This window comes from Zootoca vivipara, chromosome 4 (assembly GCF_963506605.1).
Source record: "Zootoca vivipara chromosome 4, rZooViv1.1, whole genome shotgun sequence".
NCBI lineage: Eukaryota > Metazoa > Chordata > Lepidosauria > Squamata > Lacertidae > Zootoca > Zootoca vivipara.
In genome coordinates, this window is record NC_083279.1 from 29,362,298 (window position 1) to 29,378,065 (window position 15,768).

Sequence of the window (15,768 nt, forward strand, 5' to 3'; positions counted from 1 at the left end):
CAAAATATTAAAATACAGAAATACAGATGAGCGCCGCAACCCCAGAGTCGTCCGCAACTGGACTTAACGGTCAGGGGTCCCTTTACCTTTAACAGTACCTGCTATACTGCTTCACAGCTGTAAAACTAGGTCATGATATTTACTCTGTCCTTTAAAGAGATACACATCTTGTGAAACAATAATGAACCTTAATATTTAAAGAAACCATTCAACAGCTGATGTTCTGAGTGTCCTTGCAAAAGACTTCTAAGGAAAGTTACATGTGTGCTACGCTTTTCTAATCATTCTATCAGTGCAAACATTTCAGTTTGCTGGTGGGACTGATCCTCACTCTCCTCCCCTGGCATGCTGTTCTCCTAACCCCTGCAAGCCTATTTCAGGAACATGTGGGGGGGGGAACCTCAATGTACAAGTGGAAGTCCTTGTGTAGGGCTTCTGCAGATAGGAGTCATCCCACCCCCCCAATTTCCCTGCAACAGATGTGATTGCTAAGTGGGAAGGCATTTATGTCACGTAAAAAAAGATCACATGCAAAGCAGAGGCTATGAGGAATGAAAATCAGCAGCATAATCTCAGACGCTACAAAACTTCTGAATGGGCTTGGCTGTAAGAAGGAAGGAAGTGATGGCAATACTGAGCTAGATGGACCAATGGCCTGACTTGATATAAGGAGGTTTCCTATGTACCTAACTACTAAGGAAGGATGGCAATGTGTGTCCTGTGTCTCAAGCACAAGAAGGCTTGACTATATGGCACCTATACAATGAACTCTAGTAGGGACATTACTTCCTGAAACAGTTGCAGGCCATAATTGGAGATTTGCACCCAGAATCCCTTGCAGTGCCACAAGTTAGACTGGATTGCAAGTCTGGGTTTTCCTGTTGTTTTACAGGCATCTGCAGTGAATGAATGCAGAGTTATTCTCCAGTATTTTTGCCGCTAAAGGTCCTAGGTCACACCTCTTGGGTTTGTCCCACTGCATTTGCATCCCTTCCCAGCTGGTTTTCGAAAGGAATTGATGTCCCTATCTGATTGTGGGATATATTTGCAGCTGGGCAGTTTTTCTTTGGCTGCTCCTCTTAGGCTGTTTGTTAACACTGCTACTCAATTTAACATATGGAATATGCTTCATTTTTAAAGGCTATTTTATGAAGGCCAAACATTGACGCACATACATCTGTATTCTCCTAGGATGCATGAAGGTATTATGGGAAGCAGAGCCTTGTCGCATGAGAGCATTTTCATTTCTGAGCCTGCACAAGAACCAACTAGACCAATCCGAGTATTTTCTCAGGAAAATGTTTCCGATCGGATTAGGGCTTTGCAGGTAATGTGAAATGTATACAATAATGTTGACTCTCTTCTCTCTCTCTCTTTCTCTTTCTCTACCTTCCCCCCGCCAGCAGTTCTAACTATAACTCTGGATTTGCTTCCGTATGATAGTAACATACATTTACAATAAATATTCTCAATAGAATAAGAATAAGAGTTTGGATTTGATATCCCACTTTATCACTACCCTAAGGAGTCTCAAAGTGGCTAACATTCTCCTTTCCCTTCCTCCCTCACAACAAACACTCTGTGAGGTGAGTGGGGCTGAGAGACTTCAGAGAAGTGTGACTAGCCCAGGGTCACCCAGCAGCTGCATGTGGAGGAGCGGGGAATCAAACCCGGTTCACCAGATTATGAGTCTACCACTCTTAACCACTACACCACACTGGCTCTATTCTAAATCAAGGATGGGAAACAAAACCACTTCCGCGCATGCGTCGGAGGTGGGGTTGTGGGCGTCACGACCCGACCACGCACGCAGGGGCTGAGAGCTCAGCCCCTGAGCGATTGGGGTTCCCGCCCGCATCATGAGAGGGTTGGCCAATCCTGTCGACCGGGGGGGGGCATGTCCTGCTTCCTTTAAGCAGACAAAGGGTGGGAACCCGCCCTCTTTCACCCCACTCACCAGCTGCATCTATCTGATGTGTCGTGTCTTTATTCTCATGGGGAAGGGAGGGACATTGCCTTTGGGAGTGGTTGGGGGCATCCTCTTTTCTCTCTCCCCTGCCCCATATTTCCCCGTAATAATATCCTGCACAGAGTTCACATCATAAAAGGGGAATAGAACAATTTAACCTACATTCAAAAATCCACATTACTGTAATACTATTATCAAACAAACCTAATTATTTGGTTGTAGATTTTTGAATTTTTTTTATTCACAACTACCGTTTGCCGCTTCTTGCTTTTTATTCGAACAAACAAATAAAACATTAAGATAAAGTAAAAATTTAAAAAGTCACAAGAGTTTATGACCTTTTGCATATATATATATATATATATATATATATATATATATATATATATATATATATATATGGGACCGAGGTGGCGCTGTGGTTAAACCACTGAGGCTAGGGCTTGCTGATCAGAAGGTCGGCGGTTCGAATCCCTGTGACGGGGTGAGCTCCCGTTGCTTGGTCCCAGCTCCTGCCAACCTAGCAGTTCGAAAGCACGTCAAAATGCAAGTAGATAAATAGGAACCGCTACAGCGGGAAGGTAAACGGCGTTTCCATGTGCTGCTCTGGTTTGCCAGAAGCGGCTTTGTCATGCTGGCCACATGACCTGGAAGCTATACGCCGGCTCCCTCGGCCAATAATGCGAGATGAGCGTGCAACCCCAGAGTCGGTCACGACTGGACCTAATGGTCAGGGGTCCCTTTACCTTATATATCCCTATGTTAGTGATTTGCTATTAGAACTTCTGGCTGGCTCATTTCTTCCATACAAGCAGATGCCTGTTCATGTGGACAAAAATAAGTATTGCATGATCCAGCCATTCACTAGTGGAGAAAATACATTGAATCATGCTTGAAATTTGTCCTTGTAGATGAAACTCCAACAGAATTGGAAATTAAGGGCCTCGTCTCCATTTGGAACATCTTCAAAAAGAGTGGATGATACTGGGATGAGTTCAGAAGATGATGGATTACCTAGAAGTCCACCAGAAACATCTTTACTGCAGGAAATGTTAAATTCCAGTACAGCAAAGGTAGGATGTCAAGCATGCAATTTGCAGAATATTATTTTGAACGTAGTCATTTGTTTCACTTTGCCTTACTGGTTGAAATTGCCTTGCAATAACCTGCGCACCACAGTCATCCTGATAAAAGAAGCATTTGTAACAAAGATAGATAACCAAGTGTTTGGAAACATTACACAGCACCTGGTATTGTCAAGGTCAAGTTGTTTTGAAGAGGGGGGGAAAGTGCATAGGTAGAATTGAATGGAAGGACCAGAAGGTTTAAACAACATAATGAGTATTTTGGAGATATCTTTATTTATTGCAACATATTCTTCTAGAAACGTTTTGGTCTTCTTCTCTCTCTCTTTTTTTTACTACAACAGTGGCAGAAGAATTGCAAAAATTATCAAGATAGAAAGATGTTGACTGATCTTAGCCTTTGTCTCTTCCCCTCCCCACCCTCGTAGAAACATACTAATGTCATCACCTTTCCATTAAAATGAAAACACAAAACACCTCCCGCCATCTTTATATTTTTCAGGATTCCTACTAATTCTTAAAACTGCATAGATCTCTTCTTGCTACTTATATTTTCTCTAGTCTGTTTTGTGGTTTGTAAAGCACGTAACCTGTGTGTGTGTCTCTGTGTCTCATCTCATTTTGTCATCTATCACTGAATCTTTTCCTCATTCCACCCCACAGTTCTCTGACTCGCACAAGCATCTTAGCTCCTTGAGTTTAGCTGGAACAGGCAGCGAGGAAGAAGAACAGGTAACAATAATGATTGGTGTTTAATTGTGCATGTATGTTTTTGTGTATCCAAAGCAACTGTTGGATTCCTGAACCTCTGTAGCAAGGTAGCTATCCTTTAAGGGCTAGTGGGCACACTGAAATGTTCAGAAAGTGCCCAGGGTGCCCGTCACAAAATGGCTGCCTTGGTGGTGTGGCATAATACAAAATGGCTACCATACCTATAAGAACAGAAAAACAGATGGTTCTGCAGAATGATGTGAACATGCTCCCCCATCAATGAGTGGGAAATGTACATACATCAGCCACTGCTGGACTCACTCACTGAGAAAAGCTATTTGCTTGTCTCCTCAGTTCAGAATGGAAAGGAAGGTGGTTGTCAAATCCTGGCATCTGGTGAAATGAGAGCATGTTTAAAGAGTTGTGTTCAGTCACACATTGTGGATTCTTTAGATACCTTTTGTGGGTGCCATTGAAAATACTGGCAGGCACATGGAGTAGTGGTTTGAATCATTCTTCTCTTAAGAGGTATTAATGAAGGATATTCATTTACCTTATGCATAACAGTTTTGACAACTGCATTATGGATATTGGAAAGTTAAGAAAGTTTCATTTCATTGATTTTCATACTTCTGGTTTTCAAGCACCATTGAATTCAGCCTCCAGGAAGAGATTGAATTGGGCAGGAAGTTGATCAGATACTACTTTCCAGTACAAAAGCAAGTCAATGCAGGGGAGTCTTAGGCTCTCGGACACCCTCCTGCTGACTTGTCTTCAAATTTTACATTTGAACAGATCTAAACAGCAGTTAAGCAGCGTGCGCAAGGTCATGTGTTTGCTTGTGCAGAACAAGAGTCCCCTTATTCCTTTCTTAACTGTTCAGGTGCTGTTCTTAGATCACATCCACACATTTAACACACAACTAAACACATGGCTTCTTCCCCCAAATAATCCTGGGAACTGTACTTTGTCAAGGGTGCTGGGAATGGTTCTGTGAGGGGTGAACTACAGTTCCCATAATTCTTTGGGGAAAAGCCATGTGCTCTAAATGTATGGCGTGGTTGTAACCCTAGTTGTGGAGCCAAGTTGATCCATTGCTGATTATGACTGTTGGTTTTTGTGCCTGGGAGTCTTGGATTTTCATCAGTCCCTCATTCAGCATGAGCAAGGATAATTGGAGCCCGTGTTCCTACCCACAAACCTGTGATCTTTGAGTAGCAGTTGATAGGTGCCCTTCAATCAGCAACACACATAGCCAGCAGATTGAAGAGCATTTTAGCAGCCCCTTGAAGAGTTCCATTTACTCACTGAGCTGAAGAAGAGCCAGAGACATCAAGGCACATAAGAGCTGGAGGGGAGAGTGCAAAGTAGTGAGAGGTGTTTTGTTTCTTTCTGGAGACGAGGAAAAAAGGAAATTAAAACACATCAAGAAAAGGTCGTTTAGAAATTAAGTTATTTTTCAAAGTGGCTTCCAAGGATAACACTTAGTAGCATTCTCCCTCGCTGCTCCTTATTCATCCTGAAGAGCATTGGTCCAGGAGGCTACGTTTGCGAATCTGAACTTCAAACCTGCTTTGACCATAGGGCAGTAAACAAGCCATTTGTGCTAGTTTCCAAATAGGGGCATTGCAAAAGAGGATGAGCTTCACAGGGACATAACTGTGGATATTTTCACCCATGCAAGTGAAGTACATCACTCTGCAGACCAAGTTTCTGTAACACCTCCAATGTAGCTATTTTCAGTAGGGGTTGTTTACCCAATAATCAGTGGGGATTTGCCATGATATGTAATACTGAGTGTTGCATATGCTTATGTGAGTCAACCCACCGGCAAAAGATAAGGCTAGAGCAGTTGAAATGATAAGTAGGTGCTGATTGGAAAGTGGCCCAGAAATGCATTAGTGCCTCCTGCTGTTGAGGCCTGATGGCTCATCTTGACTGCTTCCTTCTCCCTAATTTGCACAGTCCCTCAGTGCTTTAGAATTTCTTGCAGGAGCATATTGTATGTGTGAAATGTGTTTATATATAATAGAACATGCATCTCTCTTCAGCTGTGCATGATTATGCACAGTAAGACAACCTTGGGATGTTTCTAAGGGTTCCAAAGGGAATACAAAATGTAAAAGACAGAAATGTTGGACAGCTTGCTCAAATGATTCCAGTTCTAGACTCTTCTATACTGCTGGAAGAGACCTGAAAGTTCTGAGTGGAAAAAAGATTAAAACTGACATGCAACTGACATTGTATCCCTCTGTTCCTCTGTTATGCTGCAAGGAGAAAGGAGAGAATAAAGTTTACCAAGCCAGAGAGGCACATGAGTAAAGAAAGGCCACCCTGTATTTTATCTTTTGCAAACAGAAAATAATTTGAAATGAGTTCATAAGGGAGGGGGGAATACTGTGCCTCTCGTCTCTGATGCTGCTTTTCCTAAAGGGAGACATTGGTTTTAATAACAATAAGAATTTATTATTTGTACCCCTCCCATCTGACTGGCTTGCCCTAGCCACTCTGGGTGGCTTCCAGCATATATAAAAACATAGTAAAACATTAAACCAGGCACTCCCAAACTTTGGCTCTCCAGATTTTTGGACTACAATTCCCATCATCCCTGACCACTGGTCCTGTTAGCTAGGGATCATGGGAGTTGTAGGCCAAAACATCTGGAGGGCCGCAGTTTGGGGATGCCTGCATTAAACCTTAAGCTTGGGGAGTCGCATAACTCCATCATGCAGTTTAAAACATTTCTCATCTTCAAAGAATCCTACGAACTTTCGTTTACATCTCATAGAGCTACAATTCCCAGCACCCTTTACAAATTACAATTCCCAGGATTCTGGGGGGGCAGAGGAGTGTGCTTTAAGGGGATGATGTGTACAGAGCCCTAGGTTTATAGAGGCATTTGTTTATAGAGGCATTTGTTGGCTTTAGTGTAGGACAAGTGGAACCGAGTACAGAATAATACAGTGCAGTGTGGAATGCTCCAATTCCATTCCAACTCCAGTTTTCTTTCTTTTTTTCATCTTCTTCACCCAACAATCAGTTTGCATTCTGTGCCCATCGAGCACAATCAGAACTTGTCCTCCTTGGGATTTCCCCTTCTGAAGTGATTTTGCACTTGATATCTCCTCCTTGTTTGTGGATGGCGCCACTCAAGCGCCACTCAAGGGACTTGATGATAACTCTGCTGAAGCTAAGCAAGTCTGGGTCTCTTTGGTCCCAAGATGGAAGACTCTGTGGAAGCCCAATGTGTGCTTCCATGGAAGAAAGGCAGGATATTAATTCCACAGTTAACAATTCAGAAGCACTGGGGATGGAACTTGGAGCAGAAACTGGAGTCTCAGTATAAGTGCTCTTCCTTTTTTGTTGTTGATTGAAATGAGATGGCAGTAGTATTGATACTGCCTCTATTAAATCTGTACACTGCATTATGGTCCCAGCAGTGTTGGCAGCCTTATGTATTCATTGCAGTTTACATCATTTCCCTATGTGCTACAGTATGCTAGAGAGCGATTCCAACACTGATTAAATGTGTATTTAAAAATTCCTTAGAAACTTTCAAGTTTTGTTGTATGTTTAAATTGTGCTCTTTTTTATATATATATAAAAATCTGATTCTTCCCCTCCCTCCTTTCTGTCATTTTGGGCTTCCGCTTTAGGTCACACCAAGTCCTTTGAGATCCTCTTCTGTGGAAAGCCAGCTATTCCCCAGGCAGCCAAGTGCTAAAATTATATCTCTGCAGACATCTGACTGCAATCTCTCTCCTCCTGCTGATTTCGATACTCCAGCCGAGTTTTCTTCTTGCTTGGATAATTCAGCTGCTAAGCACAAGCTTTTAGTGAAACCACGGAACCAAAGATCCAGTAGAACAAGACGACCCACTTCGGTAATAAACCAAAAAAGAGTGATACATTAAAAAATCATTTAAAAACATATGTTCTTTGTCCCCATTGCTATGCTTCCTTATCAGTCATGCTTGATGAGAACTGCATGTGTGCATATTTAATTCCCCTGAGAACATGGGACAACTGGATAGTAGAACCAGTTTTAGCAACAATAACAAAGGAAGTGGAGAGAATATGTCCATGCCTGAATGTTCTGTTCCAAACATAAAGAAGAGCCCTGCTGGATTAGATTTAAGGCTCATGTAGCATCTTGTTGTCACAGTGACAATCAGATGCTTATGGGAAGCCCAAGAGCAGGATTTCATGGTAGCAGCTCCCTCCCTAATTGTGTTCCCCCGAAACACATATTCAGGAACATACCACTGTAGTTTCTGGACTGAAACATTCCTGGAGAGAAAGGGAGAGGGTTTTGTCAACATGTTTGATGAAACTCTCTCTTGGATTATCTTTTTATCTGGCTTATCTCACTTGGACCCATCATTCTGTTGCTTGAACTTTGTAGCTTATCTCTTCCCAGTGACTCGGACCAAGATGATTAAAAAAAAGAGAGACAAGCTAAAACATGCTGGAATCGTAAAATGCAAGACTCTTCAGTCGATAAATTTTTTAGCCCACGAAGGCTAGGCAAAATGTAGGAGATGCTCAGGTTGGACCATATCAAAGGGACCTACTTTTAAAAGTTGCCTTTCCTCTTATCGCCTCTTCGTGAGTCCAGAATTATTTATTGTAGCTGGAAATTATACATATTGGGTCACTTTTTTAAAAAAAGAGTGAATGCTGGCATTCATGTAGAACACACACATTTCCTGCCTTGGCAGCAGGTACTTCAAGAGTGTAGTGAATGTGTGAAGCCACTTACACCGTACTTACGGTGTAACCAAGGTTCTACATTGAAGGGCAAGAGCCCTACATATATAGAGCAGGCTTCCTGCTACAAACACGCTCCTGGCTTTGCTGTTCCCTGCACACAGGTGTAAATCACATGAAGAGGAGCTCCTGAATAGGGCTAGACATAACAAATTGAAAACTAGTTTAATTCTCTTCCCCCCCCATTATTTTCTACTGTGACATCTCTGATATCTCTTTATATGTCAATATATCCACCAGTATATTTGGGTGCTTTTCTTCCACTATAATTTCTGGCATGGGAGCTGCTGCAGTGCAGATTCTTCTGATCCTTCTTGGGTCATGATTAGAAGTTTCAGGATTGTGTGTGGGAGGAGCTCACGTCATGGCCCCTCCCCTTGCCAGCATTGGCCTAATTTCTAGGAGGTAGTGGCCAGACACCATGATGTACCCCAGCAGGTAGGACTCTGTGGTTAAATGTGTTCCTTTTACAGCTCAGCCTATACATATCAACTTGGAAGTATGGTACAATGCAAGGCCACCTCCTCTATAATTCTTTTCCCACCCAGGGTGGAGTGAAGGTAAATTGTAAAAAAAAAAGTGTGTTTCTCTCTGCTCCATTAAGCTTTCAGTATAGTTGTTAGGTCTTTTAATAGCAGATATTTTAGTTTGCTTTCTTTTGAGTCTTCTACTTCAAGCTACAAGAAAGAAGATTTCACCTAAACATTAGGAAGAACTTCCTGACAGTAAGAGCTGTTCGACAGTAGAACTTGCTGCCAAGGAGTGTGGTGGAATCTCCTTCTTTGGAGGTCTTTAAGCGGAGGCTTGACAGCCATCTGTCAGGAATGCTTTGATGGTGTTTCCTGCTTGGCAGGGGGTTGGACTGGATGGCCCTTGTGGTCTCTTCCAACTCTATGATTCTATGATTCTACTATTTGCACTGAAATGCATGCATCTGCCCTCCTTTAAAGTGTTATTTCGTATGTGTGTATTCCCACCTCCATTTTCCCTTAAGAGTTTTTGGTGATTGCTTTTCATGGCCAGTTTGGTTTGAGAAAAATAGTAGCAGCCAGTGGCCAAAAAGTTATTGTACCTCTAGAATGCAAAGTCTTGATTTTAATCCACCCCCATCCAGACTGTCAGTTGGCTGCGGTTAAACAGACAGATAAATAATAGAACTACAGCGTGATGCATAATCTGTATTTTGTCAACCTCATCCTGTGAAGATTTATATCAAAAACATCTCACATAAAAATAAATATCTTACGATCTTTCAGGAAGCTTTTTTCCTATTTTGAAAGAGAAAATAAAGATCAAGTGTAAAAGAGAGAGATTGTCATAGTTTATAAAAAAAATCCGACTGAAATTGATGTTTTCTTCTTATTTAATGGCAGCCCAAAACAAAACCATTTGAGGAAAGGGAAAATCATTATTAAGAACTATGAAATTATGAAACTTAAGTTCATGTATACATGTTTTCATTACTTTTGTTTGCCCCATGTATTTAGTTGTTAGAATATTTATAGCTCACTATATTCCCTTTTCCTCCTATCGCATAATGATTTTTAAAGTATAGTAATAAAAGAAAATTGATGTATAGTACACTTAAAAACACTGCAGGGAGTTGTCCTCTTTTGGGGGGAGCACTTGGGGGAACATTAATGATTCTGCCATCTTGACAGCAGGTAAATAAAATAAGGTTGTGATATGCTGAACATATGATAAAAATCTTCCATTTCTTACTTGTAGAGGAACCTGTCAGAATTTCAGAATGACTTGAGCTGCACACCTGAAGAAGACAAAAATGAAAGGAATGAGATGCTGGCTGAACTAACCTGTGAAGGTGATAGTTCCAACCATAAGGAGCCAACAGAAAGCGCAGATTTAGCAAATTCAGTGTACTCCCAGCAACCTGAAATGTCAAAAGGTCTTCAACATTATTTGAGTCACCAAAATGAAAAAACTCGCACTCTGCAAACCACTTCTGAATCACACACACTTCTCTGTGAAAATAAACTAGAGGGGTGCCAAAATACACAAGAAATATCACACACTGTATTGTCATCGTTTTTTCAGAAGAAAGAAGATACAGTTGCCCTAAATCTTACTGCGAACCAAGAATCACAAAGGGAGAGAGAGCACTCTGAAACACTAAAGATTTCCCCTTGCAGTTTTTTAAATAGCACATCACATAGTATTTTAAACCAGGAAAATAAACAGACTTATGGTGTGCAATCTAAATATGGCATGCTGTCTGATAAGAATGTCACAATCAGAGATGATGTGATCCCAGCACTAGGTAGAAGAGAGAAAAATACATTCAAAGATGCTAAGGCACTTTTGGAAGATATTTCTAACAAGGGAACCATAAATGCATCTCCTACATTGCCTAGCACCACCAGTCTTTTATCAAAAAATTCATCCCACGTCACAGATTTACCATATCCTGAGAGCAATAGTATTTTGCAAACTTCTTGCACGGTCCCATCATCACAAACAGACCTGCCTCCTCCTTTGAACCTAGAAAAAATAAAGCCAATTCTGGTGCAATCTGTATCCAATAAAGAAAACAGTCACCCAGCAATACCTGCTATGTTGATTTTAGGAGGGAAAGAATCCATTGATCAAAGCACTGCAAGAAAATTCTCTGTCTCGTCAGCTTGGGGAAGGTCAAGGACTAGCAGCTTGAACATGAAAGACACTTTAGTGTATGAAGATCCACCAACCACGCAGATCTTGCAGGCTAAAATTAAAAACTCTTCAAGAAACGAGAAGGTAAAAGAGGATACAGAGGTTAACTCCTGCCAAGAGAGAAAAGGCTGCACTAGCAAGTCGGCCCCCACATCAGAGCTGGAATCAGAAACCGCTGGGAGATCATCAGACAGAGTGGAAGCTAGCCCACCGCCCCAGGTCGTGGCTTCAAAACCAGTGCTGAGTAACTTTCCCACTGCTCTTCCACAACAATCAAGTATGGTTGAGTTAAGTTGTGAAGAAAAAAATCCCTTCCAAGTCAAGCTGAGATCCACATCTTTATCACTGAAATATAGAAACAGCTCTTTGCAGGAATCAAAGGAGGCTAAAAGATACAGTGCAGAGTTTAATGTGGAAAAAGAGGGACTACCTTTGACATTCCTAAAAGGTGAAAAAGCAGAGGCTAAAAAACCAACTGATGTAAATACCACTAGCGTTTTAACTGAAAGCCTCAAAGCTAAATCAAAGGCCTCTGAACAGGGTAGCACAAAACCTCCATTGCCAAGGAAACCTATTTTGCAACACTACTTTATTGCTGGCACTAGCACAAACATAGAAAAGCAGGAAAAAGTAACCAAATATCCTGAGTTGAAAAATGAAGGCAAAGATTTGGAGACGAAACCAAGCCCCTCCGAAGTGCCTGGTAAGAATGCTCTTTCTTGAGATTGTGGTGTGCCTAAAGCAGGGGTGGGTAACTGGATCACTGTGTTTGCCCAAAACGGTCTCAAGCCCATTTTAGAGGCTTGCCAGGTCTGATTAGGAACTCCAGGTCAGAAGTTTCACACCCCTGCCCTGAATATATTTAAACTGCAATATCTTTTTAAAAAATTACTGCAAAATCACTTTTACAGCGACAAAACAAACCGTAAAGTAACCATCCATTTTTAACAGGGTACCCGGAAAGGATAAATTTCCTACAGTTCCATCAGCTGTCTGCAAAGCTCAGTAGTTTTATACTGTTATCATTAATACATGCATTAGTATGTACACTGTGTTGTTTGTTATGTTTCTGTGTTGTAAACTACCCTTTGGGCTTTTCACAAAGGGAGGTATATAAATTTCTTATATACCTGTTTTGGTGGGGAGAGACCTGACCAGCCGCAGCAAAGCCCCAATGCACCTCCAGCTCACAAGGAGACTCGCCCTGGAGCCGAAAGGGGACATCCTCTACAGCAGGCATGTCAAACTTGCGGCCCTCCAGATGTTTTGGACTACAATTCCCATCTTCCCCAACCACTCTGGTCCTGCTAGCTAGGGATCATGGGAGTTGTAGGCCAAAACATCTGGAGGGCCGCATGTTTGACATGCCTGCTCTACAGGCTCAGGAGAGGGTCTCCTCATGAGTCGGATGTGCAGCAGGGTTTTGCTGAGGCTCTTCAGCCTCCCAGCTAACTGCTGACATGTTGGTAAAGCTGTGCCTCAGCTGAGCAAGCCCCCTGAGCAGGCGCAGTTGAGCTCTGGGATGGGTCTTCTGCGGGAGGTGTATCCTGGCACCTTTTTCTCTAGGGGGAAAAAAAAAGCACTGATTTCACTTGTGAGAAAAATGGAGCAGCCTATGTCTGATATAGGTATGCCAGTACTCCAGTTTTTCTGTTTATTATTATTTTTATAACCTTGAGACTAACTAGCAGGTTTCTTGTTTATATAGCTCCATTAATTTGCGTCATACTTTACAAGGTGGAGTTGGACAAATGGGAGAGAACAGATGGAGAACAGGCATATAGGAGGGAGGAGACACTTGGGTAGCCAGGGATTAACTTGAATTAATGTTGCCCCATAGGGGACACAGGTGGCGCTGTGGGTTAAACCACTGAGCCTAGGGCTTGCTGGTCAGAAGGTCAGCGGTTTGAATCCCTGTGACGGGGTGAGCTCCCGTTGCTCGGTCCCAGCTCCTGCCAACCTAGCAGTTTGAAAGCACGCCAAAGTGCAAGTAGATAAATAGGTACCACTACAGCAGGAAGGTAAACGGCATTTCCATGTGCTGCTCTGGTTCGCCAGAAGCGGCTTTGTCATGCTGGCCACTAATGGTCAGGGGTTCCTTTGCCTTTATCATTGCCCCAGCAAGGAACAAGCTGAAACAGAGCCCTATATAGCAATAGTAGAGGCAGTAAAAGGTAAAGGTAAAAGACCCCTGGACAGTTAAGTCCAGTCAAAGGCGACTATGGGATTGTGGTGCTCATCTCACTTTCAGGCCAAGGGAGCCGGCATTTGTCTGCAGACAGCTTTCCGGGTCATGTGGCCAGCATGACTAAACCGCTTCTGGTGCAATGGAACACTGACAGAAACCAGAGCGCACGGAAACACCATTTACCTTCCCACTGCAGCGGTACCTATTTATCTACTTGCACTGGCATGCTTTCGAACTACTAGGTTGGCAGGAGCTGGAACAGAGCAATGGGAGCTCACCGCCGACCTTCTGATCGGCAAGCCCAAGAACAGGCATCCCCAAACTTCAGCCCTCCAGATGTTTTGGACTATAATTCCCATCTTCCCCCACCACTGGTCCTCTTAGCTAGGGATCATGGGAGTTGTAGGCCAAAACATCTGGAGGGCCGCAGTTTGGGGGTGCCTGCCCAAGAAGCTCAGTGGTTTAGAAAACTGTGCTACCTGCATCCCAGTAGAAGCAGTAGCATCAGGTTAAGCCTAATTGAAGTCATCTTATTTTACTTGTTATTTTGTGTTATATTTACTGTTTTTAATTAGGTTTTGTAATTTTGGATTATGCGGAATGCTTTGCCTGAGTGGATGTAGCAACCTAGTAATATCGTTGTTCCCGCAAGGGAACAATGACAATAAAGATATCTTATCTTAATTGTTATCACCACCTGGGCTGCGAAATGCTCTTCGCCTTAAATTGCCTAGTTGTCTTCAGTAATCTCCTGTGATGGAGGAGTGGAGGAGCCTCAGGTCTTTCGAAGTCTTCTTTCAAGGTGTCCACTGAGTTAGAGGAAAGCAGTGCCACATCTTCAGGTTGGGCAGGGGGCAGCGGAACTGGCCCAGGTGGTTTATCTGAGAGCACTTATTGGGCTGCCTTTGCTTGTCCTTCCCCTCCTGCTTCAGAGTGCCCACCCTCAATCTCTTAAGATGAGAAATCCAACTCCAGCACCATGACATTATCTTACCAACCATGGTAACTCTCACTGGCAGTACCCCCTTTTTAGATGTTCCTTACCATGGACAGTACCGGTATTTATTTAAGCTTATTTCTGCAAAGCCTTTCTGGAAACGGTTCATGTGTCTTGCCTTTCAGACCATTGGTCTATTTAATGAGATCCCAAATTCAGTCTCTATGTTGGGGAATCTTTATTTCCCATTTCTCCAAACTTAAATTTTGTTCCCTGCATGCCAGTGGTCAGGAATGATAGAATTTGCAGTGCAACAACATTGGGGTGGCTACAGGTTCAGCCAACCCTGTTTGAGATTAATCATGGTACTGTCTCACTGTCACAAGACCAGTTTTATAAAGAGGCAGTTTTGTACTGATGTCATTACACTTCGTAACTGAGACTCTAATAAGGGCTCATAGATGAGGTGGAAAATCCATTTGACTTTTCAAGCATTCGCAAATCTGGTGTGCCCCATATCTATCTGCCCATCTAGCTGTAACAGTGTTGCTCTGTTTGTGCATTTGAAGATGTACCGAGTGCCAGCTGGCAACAGCCCTACAAACCAGAATTTCCTACATTTCAGTGGTCTGGAGGGATATGTAACTAATACTGTGAAAACTCTGTATGAGTAAAACTGTTCACACACTGACTTTATAATGTTCCTTTAACTTCCCTTGATGAAATATGTTTTGATTTGCAATTGTAAGCTGTCATCTTGTAAAATGAATAAGTAATTATTTTTTTTATTTTTTTACCTCAAGGTTAACTCCAAAGGGTCTTATAACTTCAGTGTGTGCTGCATTGTGACCATATATTTTGTAGTGCTTGGGCATTACCTGTAGGCTAAAGACTGATTCTCAAGATGAATAGTGTTGCAAGATGCTCATTTATGCTCGCTCAGTAGATCATGAGGCGCTTAATCTCATGGTCATGGGTTCAGGCCCCATGTTGGGCAAAAGATTCCTGCATTGCAGGGGGTTGGACTAGATGACACTTGGGGTCCCTTCCAGCTCTTCCAGTTCTATGATTCTATAACGTTTAGCGTATATATGCTGCTTTAGTGGTGCAAATGGGTCATAGATATGTCTTTAACTCCGGTGCCTCTTTACTTGAGTGACAGTGCTGGAAATGGATAGACTTCACATGCAATAGATGCCATAGTTTTCCAAACCGGACTTTCCCCACCCTTTGGAGAAGATACATTTCTACCTGATGTGTTGGTGGAGAGAATGGTACCTACATTGCCTGAGAAAGCCCCAGTAGAGCCTGGATTGACAGTGATGCCACTTGAATGGGAAGTTCTGGTTAATGGGGCAGGAGCAAACGTCAACCAGGTGCAAACTGGAGTGGCGACTGCACCTTATTAATTGTTATTATTATTATACTTTATATACTG

General features: G+C 42.5%; 1 protein-coding gene across 1 annotated transcript in view; it reads left to right on the plus strand.

Annotated features, from left to right (window-relative positions):
* Window positions 1-15,768, plus strand: part of CRACDL (CRACD like) — a 65,590-nt gene that overhangs the window by 34,807 nt on the left and 15,015 nt on the right. Inside the window, exons 5-9 of the mRNA XM_035115559.2 lie at window positions 1,192-1,327; window positions 2,881-3,042; window positions 3,718-3,786; window positions 7,422-7,649; window positions 10,264-11,908. Of these exons, the coding sequence (XP_034971450.2) occupies window positions 1,192-1,327; window positions 2,881-3,042; window positions 3,718-3,786; window positions 7,422-7,649; window positions 10,264-11,908 (2,240 nt within the window). The remainder of the gene's footprint in view (window positions 1-1,191; window positions 1,328-2,880; window positions 3,043-3,717; window positions 3,787-7,421; window positions 7,650-10,263; window positions 11,909-15,768) is intronic.